This window comes from Cajanus cajan, chromosome 10, assembly GCF_000230855.2.
Source record: "Cajanus cajan strain Asha chromosome 10, NIPB_CcT2T_4, whole genome shotgun sequence".
NCBI classification, from domain to species: Eukaryota; Viridiplantae; Streptophyta; class Magnoliopsida; order Fabales; family Fabaceae; genus Cajanus; species Cajanus cajan.
The window spans coordinates 49,609,695-49,633,140 of NC_138526.1; the positions used below are offsets into that span (position 1 = coordinate 49,609,695).

At 33.2% G+C, this 23,446-nt stretch overlaps 4 protein-coding genes across 8 annotated transcripts; 2 read left to right on the forward strand and 2 right to left on the reverse strand.

The window, feature by feature from the left end:
* The first annotated feature begins 742 nt into the window (after positions 1–742).
* Positions 743–4,032, forward strand: LOC109805940 (pentatricopeptide repeat-containing protein At2g13600). Of its 2 annotated transcripts, XM_020368240.3 has the most exons (4): positions 743–997; positions 1,251–2,223; positions 2,326–3,230; positions 3,593–4,032. In XM_020368240.3, exons 1-3 carry the CDS (start codon positions 983–985, stop codon positions 2,724–2,726), a joined length of 1,389 nt encoding a protein of 462 aa, XP_020223829.1. In that variant the 5' UTR covers positions 743–982; the 3' UTR covers positions 2,727–3,230; positions 3,593–4,032. The 2 variants fall into 2 exon arrangements, with proteins under 2 accessions (XP_020223829.1, XP_020223828.1); XM_020368239.3 differs by having other exon boundaries at positions 747–997; positions 1,251–3,230.
* Positions 4,033–4,804: 772 nt separating this feature from the next.
* LOC109806368 (protein THYLAKOID ASSEMBLY 8-like, chloroplastic) lies at positions 4,805–6,396 on the reverse strand. 2 transcript variants are annotated; one of them, XM_083065389.1, is made up of 3 exons: positions 5,913–6,396; positions 5,130–5,765; positions 4,805–5,046 (listed from the first exon to the last, which is right to left on the reverse strand). In XM_083065389.1, exons 1-3 carry the CDS (start codon positions 5,970–5,972, stop codon positions 5,017–5,019), a joined length of 726 nt encoding a protein of 241 aa, XP_082921515.1. In that variant the 5' UTR covers positions 5,973–6,396; the 3' UTR covers positions 4,805–5,016. The 2 variants fall into 2 exon arrangements, with proteins under 2 accessions (XP_082921515.1, XP_020224334.2); XM_020368745.3 differs by having other exon boundaries at positions 5,130–6,395.
* Positions 6,397–6,563: 167 nt separating this feature from the next.
* On the reverse strand, positions 6,564–7,989 carry EP3 (homolog of carrot EP3-3 chitinase). Its single transcript, XM_020368743.3, has 2 exons — positions 7,321–7,989; positions 6,564–7,130 (listed from the first exon to the last, which is right to left on the reverse strand). Exons 1-2 carry the CDS (start codon positions 7,730–7,732, stop codon positions 6,724–6,726), a joined length of 819 nt encoding a protein of 272 aa, XP_020224332.1. The 5' UTR covers positions 7,733–7,989; the 3' UTR covers positions 6,564–6,723.
* A 4,055-nt stretch (positions 7,990–12,044) lies between these two features.
* Positions 12,045–23,136, forward strand: LOC109806366 (polyadenylate-binding protein-interacting protein 3). Of its 3 annotated transcripts, none has more exons than XM_020368739.3 (15): positions 12,045–12,325; positions 14,083–14,246; positions 14,315–14,485; positions 16,557–16,693; positions 16,900–17,090; positions 17,897–18,074; positions 18,192–18,425; positions 20,244–20,371; positions 20,513–20,579; positions 20,695–20,728; positions 20,976–21,277; positions 21,400–21,540; positions 22,012–22,107; positions 22,200–22,256; positions 22,798–23,136. In XM_020368739.3, the coding sequence occupies exons 2-15, from the start codon at positions 14,111–14,113 to the stop codon at positions 22,825–22,827; spliced, it is 1,902 nt and encodes a 633-aa protein (XP_020224328.1). In that variant the 5' UTR covers positions 12,045–12,325; positions 14,083–14,110; the 3' UTR covers positions 22,828–23,136. The 3 variants fall into 3 exon arrangements, with proteins under 3 accessions (XP_020224328.1, XP_020224330.1, XP_020224329.1); XM_020368741.3 differs by having other exon boundaries at positions 14,324–14,485; XM_020368740.3 differs by having other exon boundaries at positions 14,088–14,246.
* Positions 23,137–23,446: the final 310 nt, after the last annotated feature.

The following is a 23,446-nucleotide window of genomic DNA, read 5'->3' on the forward strand; positions in this document are numbered from 1 at the left end:
ATTTGGATGATTGGAATGGTTTTATATCAAATTAGAAAAGAAAACCCAAAATCCGATTTGAATACAAAGATAAAAGAGGAAGTGTTTCTTGTGAGCTTTGATGGGGAAAAAAGGAAGGAAAAAAAAAAACATAGGTGAGAACAATTAAAATCATTATGTAATTATCGTGAAATAATTATAACTAATTTTTGTTAGAGATGAAATTGATTATATGTGAAAACTATCTTCCAAGTCACTTTTCTTTCATCTACAAAACAAGACTCAATACTCAAACACAAAACCTTGTTCAAGGTATTTAACTTCTTCTCATTTGGACTAAGCTATGTTAGTTAACTTTATTAATTTTATATTTAATAAATATTTTAATTATTTTAATCCTATACAATAATCTACAAATTAAAATATGTGCCCAACTTGTGGTACATAAAATTCAAACATTTTAGACAATTCTATTTTTATGATCCAAAAAATAAATTTTTTGAGTAGTATAAAAAGGTATTTTAAAATTAATTTTAGTACTATAATAAAATTCTATATATTTTCAATATAATATATAAATAAATAAAAACAATTAATTGTTTTCATCAATTTAAATAAACGATCTATTATCAAACTTGTAAAGCTTGAACAAAAATATTTTGACGAACATTTAATAAGTTAAGCTTGAATAATTCATGAAGCGGAACTCATTACACTCTTAATTAGCACATAAATTTAAAAGACACCAGAGGGGTAAAGAATAAAAAAATGAAAGAAGAAAGCGCAGGAGCAGGGTATTCCGAAGCGCAGCAGATAATTTATTAATTAATTGGTTTTTGTTTTGGGTGTTTTATTTCTGCTTCCTTCGTTGCTCTGTTTCTTCAAAATATCAAAAAACCACTCTCTCTCTCTCTCTCGATCACACCGAGAGAACCGTACTCCTCCACCGCTTCCCCCCTCCGTCGTATTTTCCGGCCACAGCCGCCGCCTTTGGAGTTTCACGATGAGGGCAAACTGGGTAAGCTTCACATAGTGCTTCGAAGCTAAAAATTTGGAATGCAATGCTTTTAAGTTTTGGATTCACTTATGCTGTTGCCTTTGTTCTATCCATATGCCTCATATCTGTGTGTATGTTGCCTTAGTAGTCAATGGTCCAATTCATGACTGACTCTTGTGCTTTGCGATTCTATTTTTGAGATATAGTTGTTCAAATGTGTGGCCATCAAGGTAATTTTGCAAGCCAATAATCTCAAGTTTATGGTTTGATGCAGATTATTTTTAGCAAAATATGTAAAAACGATTACCGTAGAACACATTTTAAATGTGCCAGTACCTATGGAGCGCTAGAGTCATTAAGCGGAATGAATGGCTCAATAGCGAAGCCAATAAAATATGTCCTTTGCACTGCACTTAGTTCTTGTGCAAAAACTCTGAATTGGCGTGTAGGTATACAAATCCATGCTTACATGATTCGATCTGGATATGATGGTAATTTGTTCCTTAGTAGTGCACTTGTTGATTTCTATGCCAAATGTTTTGCTATTGTGGATGCAAGGAAGGTATTTAGTGGCATGAAAATACATGATCATGTGTCATGGACTTCACTTATTACTGGATTCTCAATAAATGGACAAGGAAGAGATGCCTTCTTGTTGTTCAAAGAGATGTTAAGCACCCAAATTAAGCCCAATTGTCTTACCTTTGCTAGTGTCATTAGTGCCTGCGTGGGGCAAAGTGGGGCCCATAAACATTCTTCAACTCTTCATGCTCATGTTGTCAAGCGGGGATATCATACTAACAATTTTGTAGTCAGCTCATTAATTGATTGTTATGCAAATTGGGGACACATTGATGACTCTATATTATTATTTGATGAAACTAGTGAGAAGGATACTGTTATATACAATTCTATGATCTCTGGTTATTCTAAAAATCTGTACAGTGAAGATGCATTGAAGCTATTTCTTGAAATGAGGGGAAAAAATTTGAGTCCTACTGATCATACTTTATGTACCATTTTAAATGCTTGCAGCAGCCTTGCATTGCTCCTTCAAGGAAGACAAGTGCATTCTCTTGTTATTAAAATGGGTTCAGAAAGGAATGTGTTTGTGGCCAGTGCTTTGATTGATATGTATTCAAAGGGTGGCGATATTGATGAGGCTCAATGTGTGTTAGATCAAACAACTAAGAAGAATAATGTGTTGTGGACATCCATGATTATGGGTTACGCCCAATGTGGGAGAGGTTCAGAGGCTTTGGAACTTTTTGATTGTCTATTGATAAAGCAAGAGTTAATTCCTGATCATATCAGCTTTACTGCTGTCTTAACAGCTTGTAATCATGCAGGATTTCTTGACAAAGGGGTGGAATACTTCAACAAAATGACAACAAATTATGGCTTGTCTCCAAATATAGATCAATATGCTTGCTTGATTGATCTTTATGCTAGAAACGGAAATTTAAGTAAGGCGCGGGATTTGATGGAAGAAATGCCTTATGATCCAAATTATGTAATTTGGAGTTCTTTCTTGAATTCTTGCAAGATTTATGGAGATGTAGAACTTGGGAAGGAGGCTGCTGATCAACTTATTAAGAAGGATCCATGTAACGCAGCACCATATTTAACACTAGCACATATCTATGCAAGAAAAGGTTTATGGAATGAAGTAGCTGAAATGAGAAGGCTTATGCGACAAAGGAGAATAAGAAAATCTGCAGGATGGAGTTGGGTAGAGGTAGATAAGTAGTTTCATATATTTGCAGTTGATGATATAATTCATCAACAATCAAATGAAATCTTTAAAAGAGTTAGAAAATATTACTTGGGAATCAATAGAAGCGTCATCTTATGTAGTAGGGGATAACAATATTGTAGCATACGTCTACTTCTCTTGGAGTGCATATTCCAATTTATGATGCAGTGACTGCTGTACATGGAGGTTGATTACGCTTTTCAGTATGTTTTATGGTTCTCCTTTTTGAATCTTGCTTCAAGCTGAGAAAATAGATGTACTAGGACAGTGAAACAGTGCATTAAAGTTATAGTGTGTATGAAGAGAATAGAGATACAAGGAGGCATAGATAATGGTTAATGTTTGATTTATCTTCAGATGAAATCTCTAATGTAGTAGCTGACTCCTATTGGTGCTTGTCAAAGTTGCTTGATGTTATGCAAGATCATTATACATTTGCTCAACCAGGAACTCAAACGCTTGTTTTTAAATTGAAGGAATTGGTCAGGAGGATTGACGGTAACTTTTTCTTCGGCCTGATGTTTTTCTTCAAGTATCTCTATAGTCGCATGAACTTAAAAGACCCCACTTTTGATATGCATTAATTTTCCTTGTGAAGAATGCAAAGTTTCAGCATCCTAGTTACACTTGAATCTATTATCTGATTTCTGTCACCACTTCAAAACATATAATCTAGTTATGTTTTTCCTTGTCTCTGTCCAATTTAAGTATGGTTTATTAGATTTTTTTAATGTTTTTTTGTCACTTTTATATTTTCAGTGTAGTCGCTTTAGATTAATTATACATTATCTGTTTTAGCAATGATATTGATTATATAGTAGAGAATGAATATTTTCTGATATCTGTCATTGTTTTATCAGTGGTCAGACAAGCTCCAGTTGCTTGATTTCCAACAGTTGGTTATATTACTTCAACACCTTGCAACTAAGAACTGGACCCAGCAGGAGATCGACTCGGTACTTTCCGCGCATTTATGTGGCAAAGCATGTTCAACGACCTCCGAGCCATTTAGTTAGCTGAGCAAGCAATTGCGATTTTCATTATTTAGTCACTCTGTTTTCTGATTTTTTCCTTCCCATCCGACTTTTTTCCCCTTAGGGTGAGATGAACAATTTTTTTAACCAATTTTTACATGTATTTTGCGCCGCAATATCTTGTAAAGGAGAGATAAAAATAAACAGGAGAGAGATAGAGAAAGAGATTTTTTTTTATATAGTTTTATTGTTGTATTAATTTTTGTATAATACATATTCTAGTAATGTCAGCAAGCGATATAATTGCTTCTCATTTCTTGGTTGAATTTATGTGTTCCAAATTCAACTATGTTATTTAGATAAGACTAAAAACTTAATTTAGTCCCTTATAATATTTTAAAATTTTAATTTAGTCTTATTTTAATTTTTTGTTTTAATTTAGTCTTTAATAATTTAAATTATTGCAATATCGAACTTTTGCCTAAATTTTGTTAACGCCGTTTGAGCATTTTTCACGTGAAAAAAAAATAAAAATGTGATAATTTTCCACGTGGCAAGGGTCTCATACGAATGTCATGTGTTAATTTTATATCTGGAACGACCCGTTCTGAAATTAGAACGAGTCGTTCTGCTTGCACTCGTTGTGTGTTAATTGTGCATCTGGAACGGGCTGTTCTAGATGCAAAATTAACGCACGACGAGTGCAACTAGAATGAGCCATTCTGATTTCAGAACCGGACGTTCCAGGTGCATTAAAGAAGGAGGAGGAAGCCTTGCCACCTATACATCTACGTGGCATCCACGTCGTCCATATTTAACGCTGTTTGTGAAATTTGGACAAAAGTCCCACATTGATATGTTTTTAAATTATTGGGGACTAAATTAAAACAAAATATAAAATAGGACCAAATTGAAATTTTTAATTATTACGAGAGATCAAATTAAGTTTTTAGCCTTTAGATAATTGGAATGGTTTATATGAAAATAGAAAAAGAAAACCCACAAAATCGATTGGAATAAACGAGGAAGTGTTTTTTTGTAAGCTTTGAATATGAAATTGCAAGCAGGTTGTGGCAATGTGATGTAAGATGTGCCATGTCTGATAATGCAATGCAATAGGTATTATCATTTCAACAGCATTGTTCATATTTATCTAATACATATGTTAAGAATAACAATAACAAATGTTTAGCAACATGACGAGAAGCCAAGACAAGAGGCAGCACCAGTACACTTTTGTCCCATATTCTAATCAATATCAGATACATGGTGGCACTAGCACAAGCAGCAGTCCTAAACGCTGGAAAATTTCATACAAGATCAACATGTCTCTTTTTTGCCTGAACAAACACACAAAATCAGTTACAGAATAAAACAAACATAATTGACGCGAATGAAAAAGGAAGTATAATCTTATTCTTACTGGTTTTTTTTGTTGGAGTTGTCGAAGGAACTTATCGGGGGATTCGAGGTAGTGAAGAGAATCCTGTTTGAGTTTTTCCACGAGGTCTTGTTGTCCTGTTTTTTGCAGATTTGTGATTAACACGGTGAATGTAAACTTATCAGGGGAACAACCCCATTCCTTCATGGATTCATACATCTCCATGGCTTTCTCCGTCATGCCAACTTGCAAATACACCCCAATCATCTCGGTGCAGATTCTCGTGTCCGGTTTGAACCCCTTCTCCACCACTTGACAGAACACCTCCTCCGCCATTCGAGTTTCATTGTTTCTCCCGAGCAGCAGTATGATGTCGGCGTAGAGCTGCAGCAGCGTATCATGGCCCAGTTGATGCTCCTGGCAAACGACGCGGAAAACCCTGAGAGACAAATGGAGCTGGTTTTGCCTCTGGAACTCCTCCAACAGGTTCAAGATGTCAGCTTTGAGAAGGCGCGAGAGTTTGGCGTCGAGAACGTGATCTGGGGATCTCGCGAGCTTAAGGGCGTGTATGACATGGATGGTCTCTTTGGAGAGTACCCTTGTGCGTCGTGGCGCTTTGTAGGTGGAACGCAGGCCGCATAATACGACTCGTCGTTTAGCGTGGCTGAAATTGGAGTTCTGGAAACCCCATAGCGGCGCGGAATGAGTTACTCTTAGTATCATAATGTAAAAGGAATATTCGTTTATATAAAGATAAAGGAGAGAGAGAAAATTAGAATGAGATGATTCTAGTTGTAGAGTAGAGAATAGAGATGGGGTTATCACTATCAGCGTCGAAGAGAGTGGAGAAGAGTCTATCAGACTCGGGCGATTTCGACTCAGCATGCGACTCGGCCTTCTCCCACTGCCTCTCCCTCACGCAGCACGCTTTCGAAGGAGTGTTGCCATACCAACTGAAAAGCGCTTCCGATCACATCCACGTGAGCACGACGCACCCTCTGATCAGGAGGTGGGTCCCCACGGCGCCCGATCGAAGCCAAGTGGACGCCGCTCTACGCTCCCTCTCTTCAAACCCTAATCCCGATAAGATTAAGGGCCTTTCACTTGCCCTATTTAAGCAGTGGGCTAACCAACTATACACTGAGGCTGTTCTCTCCGCTGCCACCAAAGCGCTTCTGCTGCGGCTTCCCCTGGGCGTCGCCGGGATCGTCGGAATCGGCGCCCTCGCTCGGCCTCCTCCGCACTTCGTTGGGACCTTCGTCGGAGCCTATTCCCTCGGTGTGGCCCTCTCTATTTTTCTTGGATTATCTGCTTAATTCTATTACTGCCTTTTTTATTATTATTATTATTATTTCGATTATTACGAAATATTCTCTTTCTATATATAAATAAAAATATTTAAAAATTAACAGATAGTAATCAAAATTGAATTGAACACAAAAGTATTTCATAAGAATAATAATCACAACAATCAAATTAAGCAAGGCAACAAGCCTCCAATTCTTTATTGACCACAAGTATGGTGTTAATAGTGGAATACAAAAAAAATGACTTGTGCAAGATGATATATTGACATCAACTATTCATACTATACTATGCCGCATAATCAAATATATGTGTAGCGTGGCTAGCAAACTCAGCAAGTAAGATTATCACCAGTAGCAACACCCAATTGTCTACAATACTCAGTGTAGTAATTAACACGAGCCTGAACCGTGGTGGGGTTGGCACCATCACATTCAAGTTGACCATTAATGGCTCTTATGGTTGCACCAAAACCTTGGTTAATGACAGGGCGCACATGTTGCATCCAGTACCATAATGCTGTCTTGAAAGACACCACAGGATCATTCGCCACTGTTTCAGGAGAGTTCAATCCATCAAATCCATTGCTTTGTCCTGCTGGTCCATAGTTGAAGTTCCAAGATAGTTGGATCGGACCACGCCCATAGTAGCCTTTGTTAGGAACACATGGATATTGTGTATTGTCTTCATCACAATAGTCCTTTGATGCACCATCAATCTCTTCAATGTAACAAAAATCTGCACCCCATGTTACAAACTCTATTTGTGTTAGAAACATGACCAGAAAAAAAGTACAGACAAAAAAAAAAAACATAAATATCACACTCTCAACAATATAAAATTGTTTTTCACTTTCTTTGTGCAAATCTTAATTCAATCAAGAATGAACTAAAGTTTATATGAGAAGAAAGGTTATGGTAATGCTTACGTCCAGTTTCATGAGTGAAATGGGCAAAAGCAGCTGCAATCTCGCGTTTGGAGTCATCCTCAGAACCAATTCTACCAAACTGGTCATAGGAACTGAGAGCATTAATGAAAGCATCTCGTGAGTAAAAGTTCTTGCCAGCACAACCAGAGTCAGCCTGATCAATTATGCCATTGAAGAATTGTGGTGTGACAATGTCAGCCACATTAACATTGTTAGAGGAACTTGGAGGGTTATAACAAGGACCCTGTTGGCATCCTGTGCCACAATATGCGTCACCGGTGCCACAATACCCATATTGACTGCAACATAACCCTTCAGCACACCCACAATTTTGAGCACTCACATTTTTTGGCACCTTTGTTATCATAACAAAGGTCACTGCTACAAGAACGCATAGTAATTTGTATCCCATTTTTGAAAAAATGGAAGTCAAATAAAGTTCTATAGCTATCTATTTGATTGATGAGCAATTGAGAGTTAGGGGATGTGTATATTTATATTGCACTTTGCATCGCTTGTGTGAAGAAATATCTATGGTTGAAATTTAAGTTTGAACTTTTCAACATGAAATTTGAATCCTTTCTAGACGGTTTGGTGGGGTGGACTTTGATTTGTCAAATAATGAAATTGTAGTGCCACGACCATACATATCAATATAATCAAATGTCAATGGATTGGTCTTGATTAAATGACAGCGGTTGTGTACATAATGAATGATGAGAGATTTTGTGTCCATGTGTGAAATATACAAGTTAGTCAAACTTGGCAGATACTGTATTTTAAGCCCGCACGCTCCCTTTCTTAACGTTAAGGGTTTTCATGATTATTTATTCGATTTTGGATCGAATTATATATAAACATAATGTCAACTCAATTTATTAGTATAATATATAATCATATTGTAAAAGTAAATAAATATATAAACTAAAAGTAAGGTACGTATTTTAAAATAAATAATAATAAATATCAATGTAATATTATGGTATAAAACAAAAATAATAATTATCCTCTCTGTATATCAACTATAATTAAAGAATTTTTTTAGGATATTTTATTAACAATATTATTTTTAAAAAAATTTCTTCAACACTTTCAGGATTTTTTCTCAGTCTCTTGTCTCTTTCAATTTATTGTTTAATATTTAAATTAAATTTTAATATAGTTTTAAATGATAAATAATTTAAAATATTTTTATATCAAATATAAATATTTTTTTATAAATATAAAATATAACTTATATGTTAGAAAATATTTATTTATAATAAATTTTAATTATTTTTTAAAAATATTTATTTATTATAAATTTACTCATAAAATAAACATTTATCATGTAATGTTAAAATACTAGTTAATATATAATTATTAAAAAACAATCTAAAAAAAAATATCATACGATCGAGCAGTAAATTACCAGAGAACTTATGAAGGCATCGGACTATTCTGGCATGTATCGTTGAAAAAGACACTTTTTTTTATAAAAAGAAATAAAAAAAAAATCAGTATTTTAAAGTTAGAAAATACTCCTTTCTCATTCACAGTGACATCATTCTGATGACCGTTTCAAAGCTTATTTTGGGTTACATGTCTTTTAACTTTCTCAAATCAGAATACACGATCTTTTAAGAGCATTTTCAATAAGATTGCTTATAACTAAACCTACCGAAAATATTTTAAGTCAGTCAAACTCTAATTCAAAAATTATATTATATTTTCAATAATATTTTTATAATGATATATTATCATCATTATTTTAAGAAACTTAATTAACCTTTTTCTTTAATCAAGAAATCCATTAAAGTATTTCAAATGAACTCCACAATATATCTAATTATTTTATATTTATTATTCACCTTAATTTCAATTTAATATATATTTATATGTCAAATATTAAATAATAAATTTTAATTAAATAAAAAATACTTTAAAATTAATATACATAAAAACGATGCAGATTAAAATTAATAATAAGATTTAAAATACATAAAAACACAAAATAATGCAATATTAAAATACAAAATTCAATTTTGTCATTCTCATTTTCAAAGTGTTTCCAAATGTGTTCTTTAATTTAAAATGTTGACGTATTTTATTTTTAATTAAAATATATTATCCTTTCTAATTTTTTCTTCCAAAATTGGGATGACGCCTAGTTCAAAACATTTAAGAGTTTAGACATCATTTTCTAGTAGCTTCTAATATTGTCATTGTATATATGTTTTTCACCCATTTTTGATAGCAAAATTATTTATACATATTATAAAAGAGATATATTTTGTTAACCACCTTCTTAGTCTTTGTTTTTTAATTAACCATTATATAACCATTATATCTCTTGAATGTAAATCTTTTTATATTTTCTTTAAATAATTATTCCTAAATTTTAATATTAGAAGTACAAAGTATTTTAGTCCCTTTAGTACAATATTATGTAAGTGCATGTTATTTAGTATTTGTTTTAATGTATTCGTGCTCTAAAATTATGTTGGGGGTATAATTGTAAATTTTGATTCGAGAACACATCTTTTCGTGCTTCTTATTGGCATTAGGCGAAAAAAATTCCTTTTCTCTCCTTGTGACCATCAGATGGATTTAATGAAAAACATCATATTATGAGTATCTAGACATCGCAAATTTTGCATCAAATTGAATAAATTTTTTAAATTATATTGATTGAGTTATTCCATTTGTGTGTACGAAGGAAAAAAAAATACAAAAAAGAAGATGAAGATCCTAATCCCATAAATAATGATAGTTGGATTTCCATTCTTGTAGCTGAAGATGACAACTAAGTAGTAAAATACCGAATAAATAGAGAATTTATGAAAAGCATGTGAAAGAGTGTTTACGAGATTTATTAAAATTTCCCCTCGTCCGCTTGAAAATTACTTGCTTTGTAAACAGCGTTGATGGGCCAGCCCACAAATTCGCAAGATGGGTTTAGGTTATTGGACCGATCCTTTGGTTGATAAACTAAAGCCCAATTAAATTGCGTTGCAAACAAAAACTAGAGTTGCGTTGCAGATTATAGTTAACAACGGGAATTCTTGGATGATGAGGGAAAACTGGGTAAGCATCACATTGTAGTATTTCAAAGGTTTAGGGTCATGTCTTTGTTTTTGTATTTTTGTATTTACAAGTTCATCCATATGCTTGATATTTGTATGTATGTTGTTTTAGTTTTCAATGATCCCATCATGACTGAGATTCTATTTGGATAAAGTTAAAAATGTTTTTAGAGTTTTTCTATGAAAAATAGTGAATTTTTTGGTAAAGAAAATCTCAAAAGGAGTTCTAAACTTGTTACTAAACTCTTGTATTTTGCAATTCTATATGGTTTTTGAAATGTGTAGCCATCAAGGTGGTTTTGCAAGCCAATAATCCTCATCATAATCAGTGAGTTCGCAAATTGGGCCTCTTTCACCCACCTATCACTAAATACAGACAATAGTTGATTCGTTTAGTTTATTTATAGTTTAATAATTTTTGCTTTTATTAATATATACTGATTTTTTTAGTTACCACATTATTGATATAAAATATCAACAAACTTTATTAATAACTAGTTCTTAATAAAATTCGACTAATTATTATTAGTGGGTCATCTCAATGACATTTTTTTTTCATTTGGACTAATAACACATTAGGTAAATTTATTAATTTTGTATATAATAAATTAGTATTTAATAAATATTTTCATACTATATGATAATCTATAAATTTAAATATGTATTCAAGCATATAAAATTCGATCATTTTAAACTATAACATTTTCATAATCTAAAAGATTTAAATATTCATAATTTTTTTTATCACTATAAAATGATAAAATTAAGTTTAATATTAACAAGTTTTTAGAAATGCACTTTTATATATTAAATACTAACAATTGTTTCGCACAAAAATATTTTTAAGAATCTCTCGTTTAATGAATGTGTTTTTAAGTATTTTTTTTCTCACAAAAGAGTTTTTAGCAGTGTTATTAGAATCAAACCAATGATCATTTCAATCACGACACTAAATTAATAGATCATTGATAAAACTAATGAACCATTAGTTAAATTGTATAAATCAATATATTATTAATTATATATTTTATATTAACATAAAAGTAAGTTACTTGGTGGTGCACCAGTAAGTTATTTCACTAATAAATTCATTTACATGAATAAAGAATTTAACCTCACTTTTAGTACCCATATCGTCACCTTTTTTATAAAGAAGTTGAAATATAATATTTTATTTTATTTTTACTTTTAAATAAAAAATATACGGAGATACAATATATTTCTTTTACATTAATATTTATTTTTAAATTAGATTTTAATATTTTAAAAATAAATTATCAATATTTAAAAACATTCACATATCTCTATATAAATTATTTATTATAAATATAAAATATAATTATATTTATTAAAAATATTTATTTATATAATTTTAAATTAATATACTTTTTGTATTAAAATATATAATATATATATACATGTATAAATTATTATAAATTGTATTTATATATAATAAATATTTAATATACGTAAAATATTAACTTTTACTATTTTTTATAATATTTTGGTAAGTTGAAGTTAAAGTTAAATTGTTGGACTCATAGATTCGAATTATGGGTAGTAGTAGAAAAAAAATGAAAGAAGAAAGCGCAGGAGCAGGATATTCCGAAGCGCAGCAGATAATTTATTAATTAATTGGTTTTTGTTTTGTTTCTGCTTCCTTCGTTGCTCTTTGTTTCTTCTAAATATCAGAAAACCACTCTCTCTCTCTCTTCTCTCTCTCTCTCTCTCTCTCTCTCGATCACACCGAGAGAACCATACTCCTCCACCGCTTCCTTCTCCGTCGTCTTCTCCGGCGACTTCATCCTCCCACCGCCGCAGCCTCCAAACCATCACAATCAATACCTAACCGACGCAACCTTCCCTCTTCAGCTCCTCTCCTCTCCTCTCCTCAACCTCTGCTGGTATCCGCCAATTAGCTTCTCATCAACCTCTTACAGGTAGCTGCGTTACTTCCTCTTCACCTGCGCTTTCTCTTTCCAATTCAATTCTGTTAGCTATTTATTTCTATGTATGCTTTTGAGGCTGTTCAAACTGCTCGCCAATTAGGGTTTTCACCTTAGGACAACCCCAAAGGACGACCACCACGGACTATTTCTTTCTGCTTTTGGAACTCTAAATACTGTAAAAACAAGCCACTTCACTTTCCAATATTTCCTTTCCTTCTAGGGTTTCAAATAATGGAATTTACGTTATATGTTATTTGCTTTAAACCATCAACAGCTTCAAACTTTAAATACGTCGGCAATGTACGGAGTTGATGCCACGTATGTATGCGTCGGGGGACCAAAAACACAGGAAAGAACGTCCCCAATCTGCAACTCCTCCTAGGATCATTGTCAATGTGTGATAGTTTTTCCTACACGGTGCTTTTTGTGTTTCTCATTTTTTGTAATTCATCTGCTCAACTTTGTTTTTCAAAGAGCCTTGCCATGTATATTATAATAAATAGTTTGTTACTCTTAAGTTAGAGATATGCGATTCTGCTTTGAGGTTATATGGGATTCTGTTTTAGGGTCCCTTTGGTAGGAAGGAAAAAACAAGTAGAAAGAAATAGGTGAGGACCAGAGTAGAATATTGAGTTGTTTGGTTCCAGAGAAATGGAAGGGAGAGAGAAGAGAAATAATGTTGTGAAAATGTTTGTTTGAATGGAAAGAGATTAAGAGAATAAAGGAATTATAAGAATAAATAAATTTCATTTTTGCCCTTAAGGAATAACTCACTTGCAATGGGTGTTGACACCTCTTTTAATCGATTATTTTCAATTTACAATAGATTAGAAAGGTTCAATTGATTGTTTAGAAATTTCAATCGATTGTTCAGGAATGTCAATTGATTAAATTTGCCATCCATGGAGCATGAATATGCGATTATATGCTTCGATTTGTTAAATAATAAATGTAATCAATTTAAGTTGTAAAATTTAATCGATTAAGTGTTGGGATATTTTTGTGCAGTACTCAGCGCGAAAAGAACATATGGGGCCCACCACTTTTTATTTATTTATTTATTTTTATTTTTTATTTCTTGCCTCTCCCTTTCAGTGTTACCAAGCAACCATGCATGAATAAAAGCACCCCTAATTCTGTTGTGCCATCTATTTTCTTTGGCAAAAAAGTGGTTTCAAACGGGCGTTAGAAAGGGTCGTTGCCTCAAGGGAGTGAGGGTAGGTAATATCAGGACTTCACCTGTGGTTGGAATGGGAGTTTACGGGACTCAGGAGGGGTAACTGGGTAATTTCCCCCCAGACATGAGTTTCTCATTGAGCCAGACTTATTTGTTGTTATCTGAGTAATTAGTTTGATTTTTATAATTTGTATAATATAGGCCTTTTTTTGAATACCACTTGGAAATGGCCGTCACAGTCGTGTTTGGGGCATTCCCCTCACAGTCATGTGTATGGGAAGGCATACTTCCCCCCCTAATCCTCAAGTTTTTGACTGAGTCATATTGTTTGTCTTTTTCTTAACACGTGTCATTTAAGCTTCAATAAATACCATTTAGGAGTTACCATTGGCATTGCGGCAGTGCCTCTTCTATTATGTTCTTTTGGAAAATCAGCTTTATTTCATAACTTTCTGTCTTGGAATCTTATGTCTTTGGGGATTATTGTCTTATGAATATGTACTTTTTCTTTCTTTTGCTATCTTTCATAGAATGTATGTCTTTGATTTACTATTTTTTTTTTTTTTTCTAGATTAGAGGGGAAGGGGCTGTAAGTGAGGATGAATTTGCAACAAGCTGGGCAGCCTAAATCCTCCAATGGATATGGCCGCCGAAAATCTGAAAGAGAAGGGGCAACTAAATCAGAGAATAAGATCCTTTATGGGAAATTAAATGCCAGCAGATTGGCAAATACAGGTAAACTTCTGACTTGCATGTATTCTTATTTTAATTGTCGCAGCATTCACAGTAGGATATTTTGTTAGTTGTTACAGGTGCAGTGACTGGCAGTAAAGGTGGTAGTTTTGAGAGTCCTTCCCGTGACCGAATAGTATATGTAACAACATGTCTTATTGGGCACCAGGTGGAAGTGCAGGTGAAAAATGGATCCATATATTCTGGAATATTTCATGCAACAAATGCAGACAAAGATTTTGGTATGTTATGTTCTGTTATTTTCTTTTTATTGATTTTGGTGATATTGAAGACTTTTTTTTTGTATTATTGCACTGCTAACTGAAGCAAAATGGATAAGCCTGTTATTTAGGACATTTATTTCTTTTATGAATAATTTGTTATTTCCTGCTTCCTATTTTCGTAATTAATTTTTTATAGGTTAGAGTAATGCTGTTAAAATCACGATAGAAGTTCCGGGAGGCAGGATTTTAGTAGAATCACGATTTTTCTGGCAAAGTATGATTGTCGATCCCTTGTGATCTTGAAAAGGCCAAAAAAAATCCTTCCATTTGAGGAACACTCCCATTTGCTGCGCGCCTATCTCCTTTCGTATTTGCGACCCCTTTGCCATTGCAGCAGCTTAATAATGTTGAAGCTATGCTGTCACCACAACCTGTGTCACCGACAGGAGCCTCTGCAGCAGTGTGGTTCTATGTCGTTGTGAAGCTACATTCTACTCTTCACATTTGCAGTCAAATCTTTTAAGATGGGAGACAGTAGTGAGCTGTGTTCTGCATGATGGCACTTTGGGATAAAGTTAAGAAAGGATTAGGGTTGGGAGAATTGGGCTAATGGGCCCAACATTTTAAGTGTATATTATTATTATTTTTTTGTTTTAGTCTGTTATTAGGCCCCTATTTTGGGTTAAGTTTAGCTTCTCTCTCTCTCTCTCTCTCTCTCTCTATAAATAAGTACACCATGTAATGCATTAAAAAAACAAATAAGAACAATAGTAATAAAAATATAATACATTATGTAAAACATAACATAATATGTAGTGAACTAAATGATAGTAAAAAAAACTAAATAAAACATGACATATTATTATGAATTTTAATTCTATTAATTGAATATTATGAAATTATGATTTATTATGATTATGAATTTTTAATTTAAGTTTGTTTAATGTTGTAATTTATTGGTTATTTTCGGTATCTATGTTATGTTTATACATGTTTAATGTTTTATATATAAGTATTTTAGGTAGGAACCTAGGATCTTTTGATCCAAGTTATGATCCCTGAGTTACGAGTTTTCACCTCCCTCTTGATCTTAGGTATAATCTTGATTTTAACTACCTTAGGTTAGAGTATTTGACCATGGTAGTTAGAATTGCATGTCTTGTAGAATCATGTAGCTTTTCCCGTCCCTGGGAGTGTTTGTCCATGGTTAGAATTGCTCATGACCAGAATTGTTGAACACTTAAACTAACTGTGTACGACTGCAGAAACGGTGGAATAAACAATTTTTTTGCTGGGCCAGTCTTTTTCCCTCTTTTCTTTTTTTGCGTCAGCCTTCAAGTTTTGGGTCAAGTTTAATTTTCATTTTTTTTTTGTTTTTGTTTTGGGCTTCTGAAAACCTAAGGCTGCAAAATCCAAGCCCCAATGGCCAAAACCAAGCTACTCTATACTCTAGCCCAACACTAAGATTCAAGAAAAATGCCTTTCCTGACTTCGATGTGTCTTCTACAACATTTCTCAAACCCTAACCCAAAACTGCTGCCGAAACACTGCAACCGGTGCTCTCCTTTGCCGTGTCTGGAGCTCTTCTCCACCACGTCTGAGGTCATCTCTGACTCTATCTCTCTGTTTGTTCCTCTGTCTCTGCGGCTCTGTTTGTGGTTCACTGGTTCTCTTTCTTTGTGTTCTCGCTTCTGCTATCTATTGTTCATTTGTTCTGGTTCAGTGCTACTGTTGCTGTGAGTTATTTTTCTGATTCACTGGTTCGCATTTGACAGTATCCCTGTTCCGGTGTTTGGCTGATTGAAGATGTCAATCCCAAACTCAGTTTCTAAGTTTCTTATTCTTATGAATCTATGATTAAGAAATTAAGCTTAAGTTTTTTTTGTGCGTTATAATGTATTTTTCTCTCTTATTTATGCTAGCTTATATGCATATATACATGAATTTATATGCACCTATATATGAATTTTATAAATTTTGTAGAATCTTATGCTTTGTTTTACGATTCCAGAATTTATGTTTCTGTGTTCTTTTCAGTTTGACTTCCTTGTATTTGACTGACTCTGCTTCTTATATCATCTTATTATAGGAATCATTTTGAGAATGGCTCGCTTAATAAAGGATGGTTCTTTACGAGGACAGAAATCTGGTGCAGAGTTTGTTAGCAAGCCCCCTTCACAGGTTTTAATTATACCTGCCAAAGATCTTGTCCAAGTTACAGCACAGGTTTGCTACTTTTCAACTATTTGCAATGTGCAAGTGCAACCTACTTTGAAATTCGTACTTATGCTATATATTTGCAATCTTACGAGTTTATGTTGGGATGCTGTATAATCAACAATAGTTTTGCAGAATTGTAGGATAGGGGAAGTACTTTTAACACATTGACAACTTGTTTGCTGATGAAATTTTTGGTGTGTAAATCATGGCAGGATGTTGCTATTTCCAGGGATGGCTTACCTAATGAATCTCACCACGATATGCATCAGGAAATCATGGTTGATTCATTGATATCTCAATCTCGTCACGTTGAGCTAGAGAGAGAATTAAAACCCTGGGTACCTGATGAAGATGATCCACAATGCCCCGGACTGGAAAACACATTTGATGGCCGGTGGAATAGGTTCTTTTCCTTTATAAAATAAATTGTGAACAATATTACTTTGTTTAACATTTTGATGCCCATATGCACAGTTAGTTGCCTTTATTCTCTGTTTAAAAGGCAGAGAAACTATAGGACTAAACTGTGGTTTTAGTCTACAATAGGAATTTTCTTTAAAATAAGAGTTCAGTTGTAACTTGTAAGTGGTAGATTTCAGAGTTGACAACAATCTTTTTATTCTCTTTATAAAATTGGGATTTTTTAGTCTACAATCTTTCTCCATTTTTTTAATTGACAAAAATTCTCCTGTGTTTTTATGATTAAGACTTGATTTTGAGTATCTTGAAACGTAAACCAAGAAATATAGGTATGAATGTATGATTATGTGTTTCCTGTTCTTGAAGACTTTTTGGAACCATTTTTTTTTAAGGATCATTCACCTTTATTTGGGATCTTATTTTACGAAAGTTTTGTCTGACGATTTATAGATATTCTGTTTGTTTTCTTGTGTTGCCTCCAGTATATTTTTGGGCTTTCAGTCCATAATCATTTATGGAAACTAAGTAATGTTGCCCAAGGAATTATCAAAAGGTCATTGGCACAGTTTGGCAATAAATATGTTCTTGATGTAGCAAAAGGAAATAGGATTTTTGTTGTATATCTTTAATTATTAAGGGAGGTTTGAGTGAGTATATGGAATTCACTACAATACTACGATTATTTTATATGCATTTTTTTCATCTTTTTCTTTTCTTTTCCTAATTTCAATTTTTTCACAGAATCTCCATATTTATTTACGTTGGCCTCATTTTTTTGTATTTTTTAAGGGGATGGGACCAGTTTGAAACAAACGAGACATTGTTTGGTGTTAAAAGCACATTCAATGAGGAACTCTATACAACAAAGCTTGAAAAGGGGCCTCAAACAAGAGAATTGGAAAAACAAGCTCTAAGAATAGCAAGAGAAATTGAGGGTGAGGAAACCCAAGATCTTCATCTTGCAGAGGTTAGAGTGGCTTGAATGCTTTTCTTGTTCTCATTTTTATTTTGCTGCTTGTGAGTTTCTGTTGTTTTTGGTTTAATTGTCTATTTGAATTCTTTAAACTGCAATCTTTATCAACAGGAAAGAGGCCTTCACTTACATGAAGACTTTGACATTGATGAAGAAACTAGATTCTCTGCAGTCTATAGGGGTAAACATGTTGATGACAGTGGATTTGATGAAGACATACTGTTTGATTCACACAATTCTGAAACTTTTGGTGGTGTATTTGGCTCGATTGATAAGAGGTCTGATGAAATAAGTAGTGGAAAAGGAAATGATGGGGCTCAAACATTGCTAAATTCCTCCTCCATGGTATCACCTCAATCCATTGTTTAATTATTAAAATTGTGGCATTTAGTAATTCTTTATCATTTGTCACATTTGGAGGGTACTAGCTTGTCCTTTTTTTTTTTTATCATTAAATACTACTGTTGAGATCTCATGGATTAGGGATATGACCAACAAATGATTAGAGATATGGCATTTAGACGTTGATAGTTCTCATCTAATAAGCTAGTTTTGTAAAGTTGAATTAGGTTTTAAACCCAAATTCTAAGAACTACATTATTGTGTGTGTACCTTATTTTAACTAAATAGTTTCTTTTAGATTTTCATGCATTTGGAAAATCTTTGGTTATGAAGAGACTTTTTCTGGAAAAATAATTGCTTAGGGTCTTAGAAACTGTTTTCTAATTTCATTTTTTGATTACATATTCTAAAAATAATTTTAATTTTCAAATTTTGAAATACGTTTGGTTTAACTTCTTATTTTCTATTTTCAGAAAATGAAAATATTGAAAATGTGTTTGGTTTAACTATTTCAATAAAATCATTGTATTGTTTATTTACAAAAAATGAATAAATATAAATATAACTAGCATTTCATCTTAGATCTCAGAAACAAAAGAATATAAATATAATCAGTACCAATCAAAATCCATCTGATTTGTGTCTTAAAAAATAACAATTATAAAAACCCTTTCATGATCTATGATAACTTCCTCACATCTGATTTGAAATAGTTTCTTGTACTAGTGTCATTTCAGCAGTCTCTGTTACAATGTAGTAGCTTTTGTATGCCCCTAAACTCCCAAAACATTGCAGCCATTAATGCCATAGAAGGCATTATGTTGTATGGGTGTTAAACTCTCAATATTACTCCCATTTGAACCCTAGATAAAGCATCAAATTAGGATTTTTAGGTATTTATTTATTGTTTTATTTAAATTTGCATGCACTGAAATGGAAGTTAAGTAACAGTTGTTTTTTCAGAAGCTCTCTCAAAATGTTGGCTAAAATAAATGATCATTTCTTCAAAATAAGCTGAACCAAACACGTATTGGAGACAATAGTTGGTTGTCTCCTACTCTGCTTCTATTTTTTGGTCCTGTGTTTTAAATTATTAGTAGTCAGACTGACTGTTATTAGTCTTGCTGGAGCTAAAAACTTGCTAACTTTTCTGGAGTTTAATGATATTGCTGGATAGCTAACGCTGTAAAAGTGTATCATGCATTCATGCATGTATATTGGTATTTCAACTCTGGATGCTTCTTTAATTAATTTAATTGGTATGCATTATCAGTGTGAAGAAATTTTATATCAACACAAATGGTTTGATACAATATTTTTTTGCTTTTATTTTAATTAATGAGAGGATGTCATGGTAATATATATTAAATATTGCTGTGTCAAAATACTAGTGAATATCAAAGTAAAATTACATTATTATATGCCAATTTTTTTTTGTTGTGAAAATTTAAATGTGGGTGAAATAAATTAATTTGGTGAGAGAAATCATTTAAATTTTCTGATTAATGACAGTGGCTGATTAATGATAGTGGATACAAGATTAGTAAAATTTTCTTTAGAAAATATTAAAAAATCAGGCATGTGACTATATTTTGAGTTATGTGTTCATCTCTAAATTCTATTTGAAAGTGTTATGGCAATCTCTAGTTTATGCTTTTGAAATTGGTACAATTTGAGCATCCAACAATTCCAAGTCTTGTCGGGAAAATGTTGATATCAGTGTTAATTTTAAAGATTTTGCCCTTTCCTCTCCCTCTCTTACGAAGTAATTATTTTACTCTCTATATTCACCATAGTACCTCCTTTTAATTATGTGTGCAGGATCACACACAATCATCTCAATCAACTATTGGGGTGGATTTAATCCGCTCTGGTTCTTATGATCATGTGATGCAGTTAGCATCTGAACTGCCTGCCAAAAGTTACTCATCATTGGATGGGGGAAGCAGGTGTTTGTTGCCCTTTTATGTTCTGTATATACTTGTTTCCTATGTAATAATTTTTTATTGTTTTCCACAATATGTCATTTACGAACTTAAAAGTATAAATTTCATCTTTATTATGATTTTTCATATCGAACAACATTACAGGATTCAGGAGACCCCAAATAGTAATCAACATGGGGACAATGGTAATACCAAGGAAGAAAATCTGATTGTGAGTTGAAGTTTCTGCTTTGCTAATTAAGTTTGTGTCTACGTAAATATCCCATGCGATTGGTACTAGTTCTAACATTCCCAAATCTCATTCTTATTTTCCTTAATTGATGCAGCAAGCTGAGGATGTTCAACTGTCAAAATATGAGGGTCTGTGAGATATTTTATTAGCTTCCACAATTTAAGCCGATCTAAAGTGTTGTGCCTGAAATGATGCCAAATGAAACTAAACCGTTCTCATATAAATGCTTATTCTGTTTATTATTAAGAAAGTGCTAAAGCTTTCTGTTGGTACTTTCAGTACTCCTGAATGGCAGCTATCACCTACATTTTAATATTGGTGGCTGCTTCTTTCATCGTATATGTATTCCTCTAATCTTAGCAAATTCTGGTGCAGATTCACAGGGACCACTCTACTTGAAGAAGGATGGCTCTGATAAAGGGGTATTATCTCATGCTGCCAGCTCCTATGCCCCTTCATCAAAAACTCATGAGAAGATGGGATTGCATGGAGATCTGATTGAGGCTTCTGCATCTAACAAGGCTAATGGGGAAACAAAATCTGTAAATTCACGTGGGACACCATCTGGGTCAGACTTGGTTGGAGGCATGGCAGCATCTTCTGGTCCTGGTTTATCTCCAAGTTCATCAGTTGGCTCACTGTCTTCTGAAAAATCGACTCTCAACCCCAATGCAAAGGTGTGAAAGTTCAAGATTTAATTTTTGAAAAAGGAATATTTTTCACTAGCTGATTCTGGTCTTTTATAATATTGACATATATCTGAGTTTCCTCTTCACTGTTTTCCATTTAATGTTATAAGGAATTCAAGCTTAACCCTAATGCGAAGAGTTTTGTTCCGTCGCCTACACGGCCCCCCACTCCAGTGTCTGATAGTTCCTTCTACTTCCCAACTAACGTAACTACTGTACCAAGTATGCCAGGCATGCCCATGGGTATTGGAGTAAGTCATTCAGAGCATTTATTGAAGATATAGAAGTGCATAGTTTTGGGGTGGAGTTACTTCTATAACGTTTACTGCAAAATTTGACTAGCATCATTAGACTAAATCATTTAGATTTTGTGCCAAAGTGACCCTGGTTTTCCACAGCAGTACCATTATATTATAATATTATATCCATGTTGTATGTTGGTACAATTTATGACTAACATTTTGGTTATCCAACCTTATGGTGTTTAATTTTTTTTTTAAAAAAAAACTTTCTGCTAGTTACTTGATGTCTATAAACATAAATGTCCCCTTTTGCTGAATTATTTATTTATTATTATTATTTTTTTTGGGGGGGGGGGGGGGGGGGTTAATATTTATGTAGTTTGCATAAGAGGCTTTGCAGATCTATTGGGTTCGGCTTAACAATCTCCTTTTTGCCTTAGTTCTGTTAACAAACTTGATTATTTTGCTAATGGCTTGCAGATGGGACCAACTTTTGCTGGTCCACAACCTATCATATATAATCCTCAGGTAGCACAAATGCAATCTCAAGCATATTTTCATCCGAATGGACCGCAGGTATAATAATATCACCTGTAGAATGTAATATCTCACTGTGACTGTTATGTAAATATTGGTGCTTTAGGGTAATTCTTAATATCTAATTGCAGTATGGACAGCTTCTTGGTCATCCTAGGCAAGCTTTATACATGCCGAGTTATCTGCCTGTAAGAACTCAATACTTTTTTTATTAATTGGTATTTAATTGAAATTGCTTATATTTTATTTTACTATTTATCTTTATTCTCGATCCCTTTTCATTTACTGTCATTAGAAAACATCACGTCTTGAGCATGTGGGAAGATAAATGATAAAGAAAAAACTTCCACTCTCTCTTTCATCCCATTTCCACCCCTTTTTGCTTTCTATATCTTCAATTCTCATAACATAATTTGTCATATATTTTATTTTCTCTCATTTCCACCTGATCATCCATACACGAACACCCACTTTTTTGTATGTACATTAATCATTATTCAATGATAAAATCAGCTATCTCAATAACTTATTACATGTTTAATGCTCCACCCTGATGCATGTTGGACATTCTTCCTTGGCACGTGTTAATGGAACATGACGTGTCTTCCCTTACCCATATCAAACTGAATTTGAATCATCTTAGCTGTAATCCGATATATACATTTTCGTGGAACTTTTTGTGCTTATTAATGTTCTGGGAACCTATCTTCACAAATCGATATTTTACAGGAAATGCCATTCAAGGGACGGGATTATTAACAACTTGGCTATTGGCATTCTTGTTGGCAAGTCAAATCCTTGCTCTAAAATAATAAACTAAGTGGTTGTCCTGATAAGTTTTAAACGAGGATGTCTGCAGCTCATGGGAAAATCTCTTGTCTTATATTGCATATTAATGGCAAGTTCACATATTCTGGGATATGATTTTATGACCTTGTGTTAACCCATACATCTTTTGGGGTTTCTCAGGCATTGGTCGTGTAATAGATTAACTCAGATTGACCTTTCTCATCCCTCTTTTTTTCCCCCCCTCTTTAATGCCATTCAAAATTTACTTTTTATTATTTATTACTGCCCAGTCGTCTGACACTCGAGACATTTCTGCAACCGTTGGGTTAATGCCGTATTAGTTTAATTACTGGTAAATTTCATATATCCTTTTAATGATTTTATCATTTCACAAATCCTGGTTAAGATTGGTTTGCTTTAGGCTCTTACCATACAATTTTGATAATGACGGGTAAACGATCAACGCTGGAGGACAGTCACTCAATTATAATTTATTGTCAATTGTATACTGATTGCAAACTTCATTAGGATTTTTTGTTTTCAAAGGGAGAAAGGAAGAGAACCGTGTCAATATTCAATAATTCAAAAG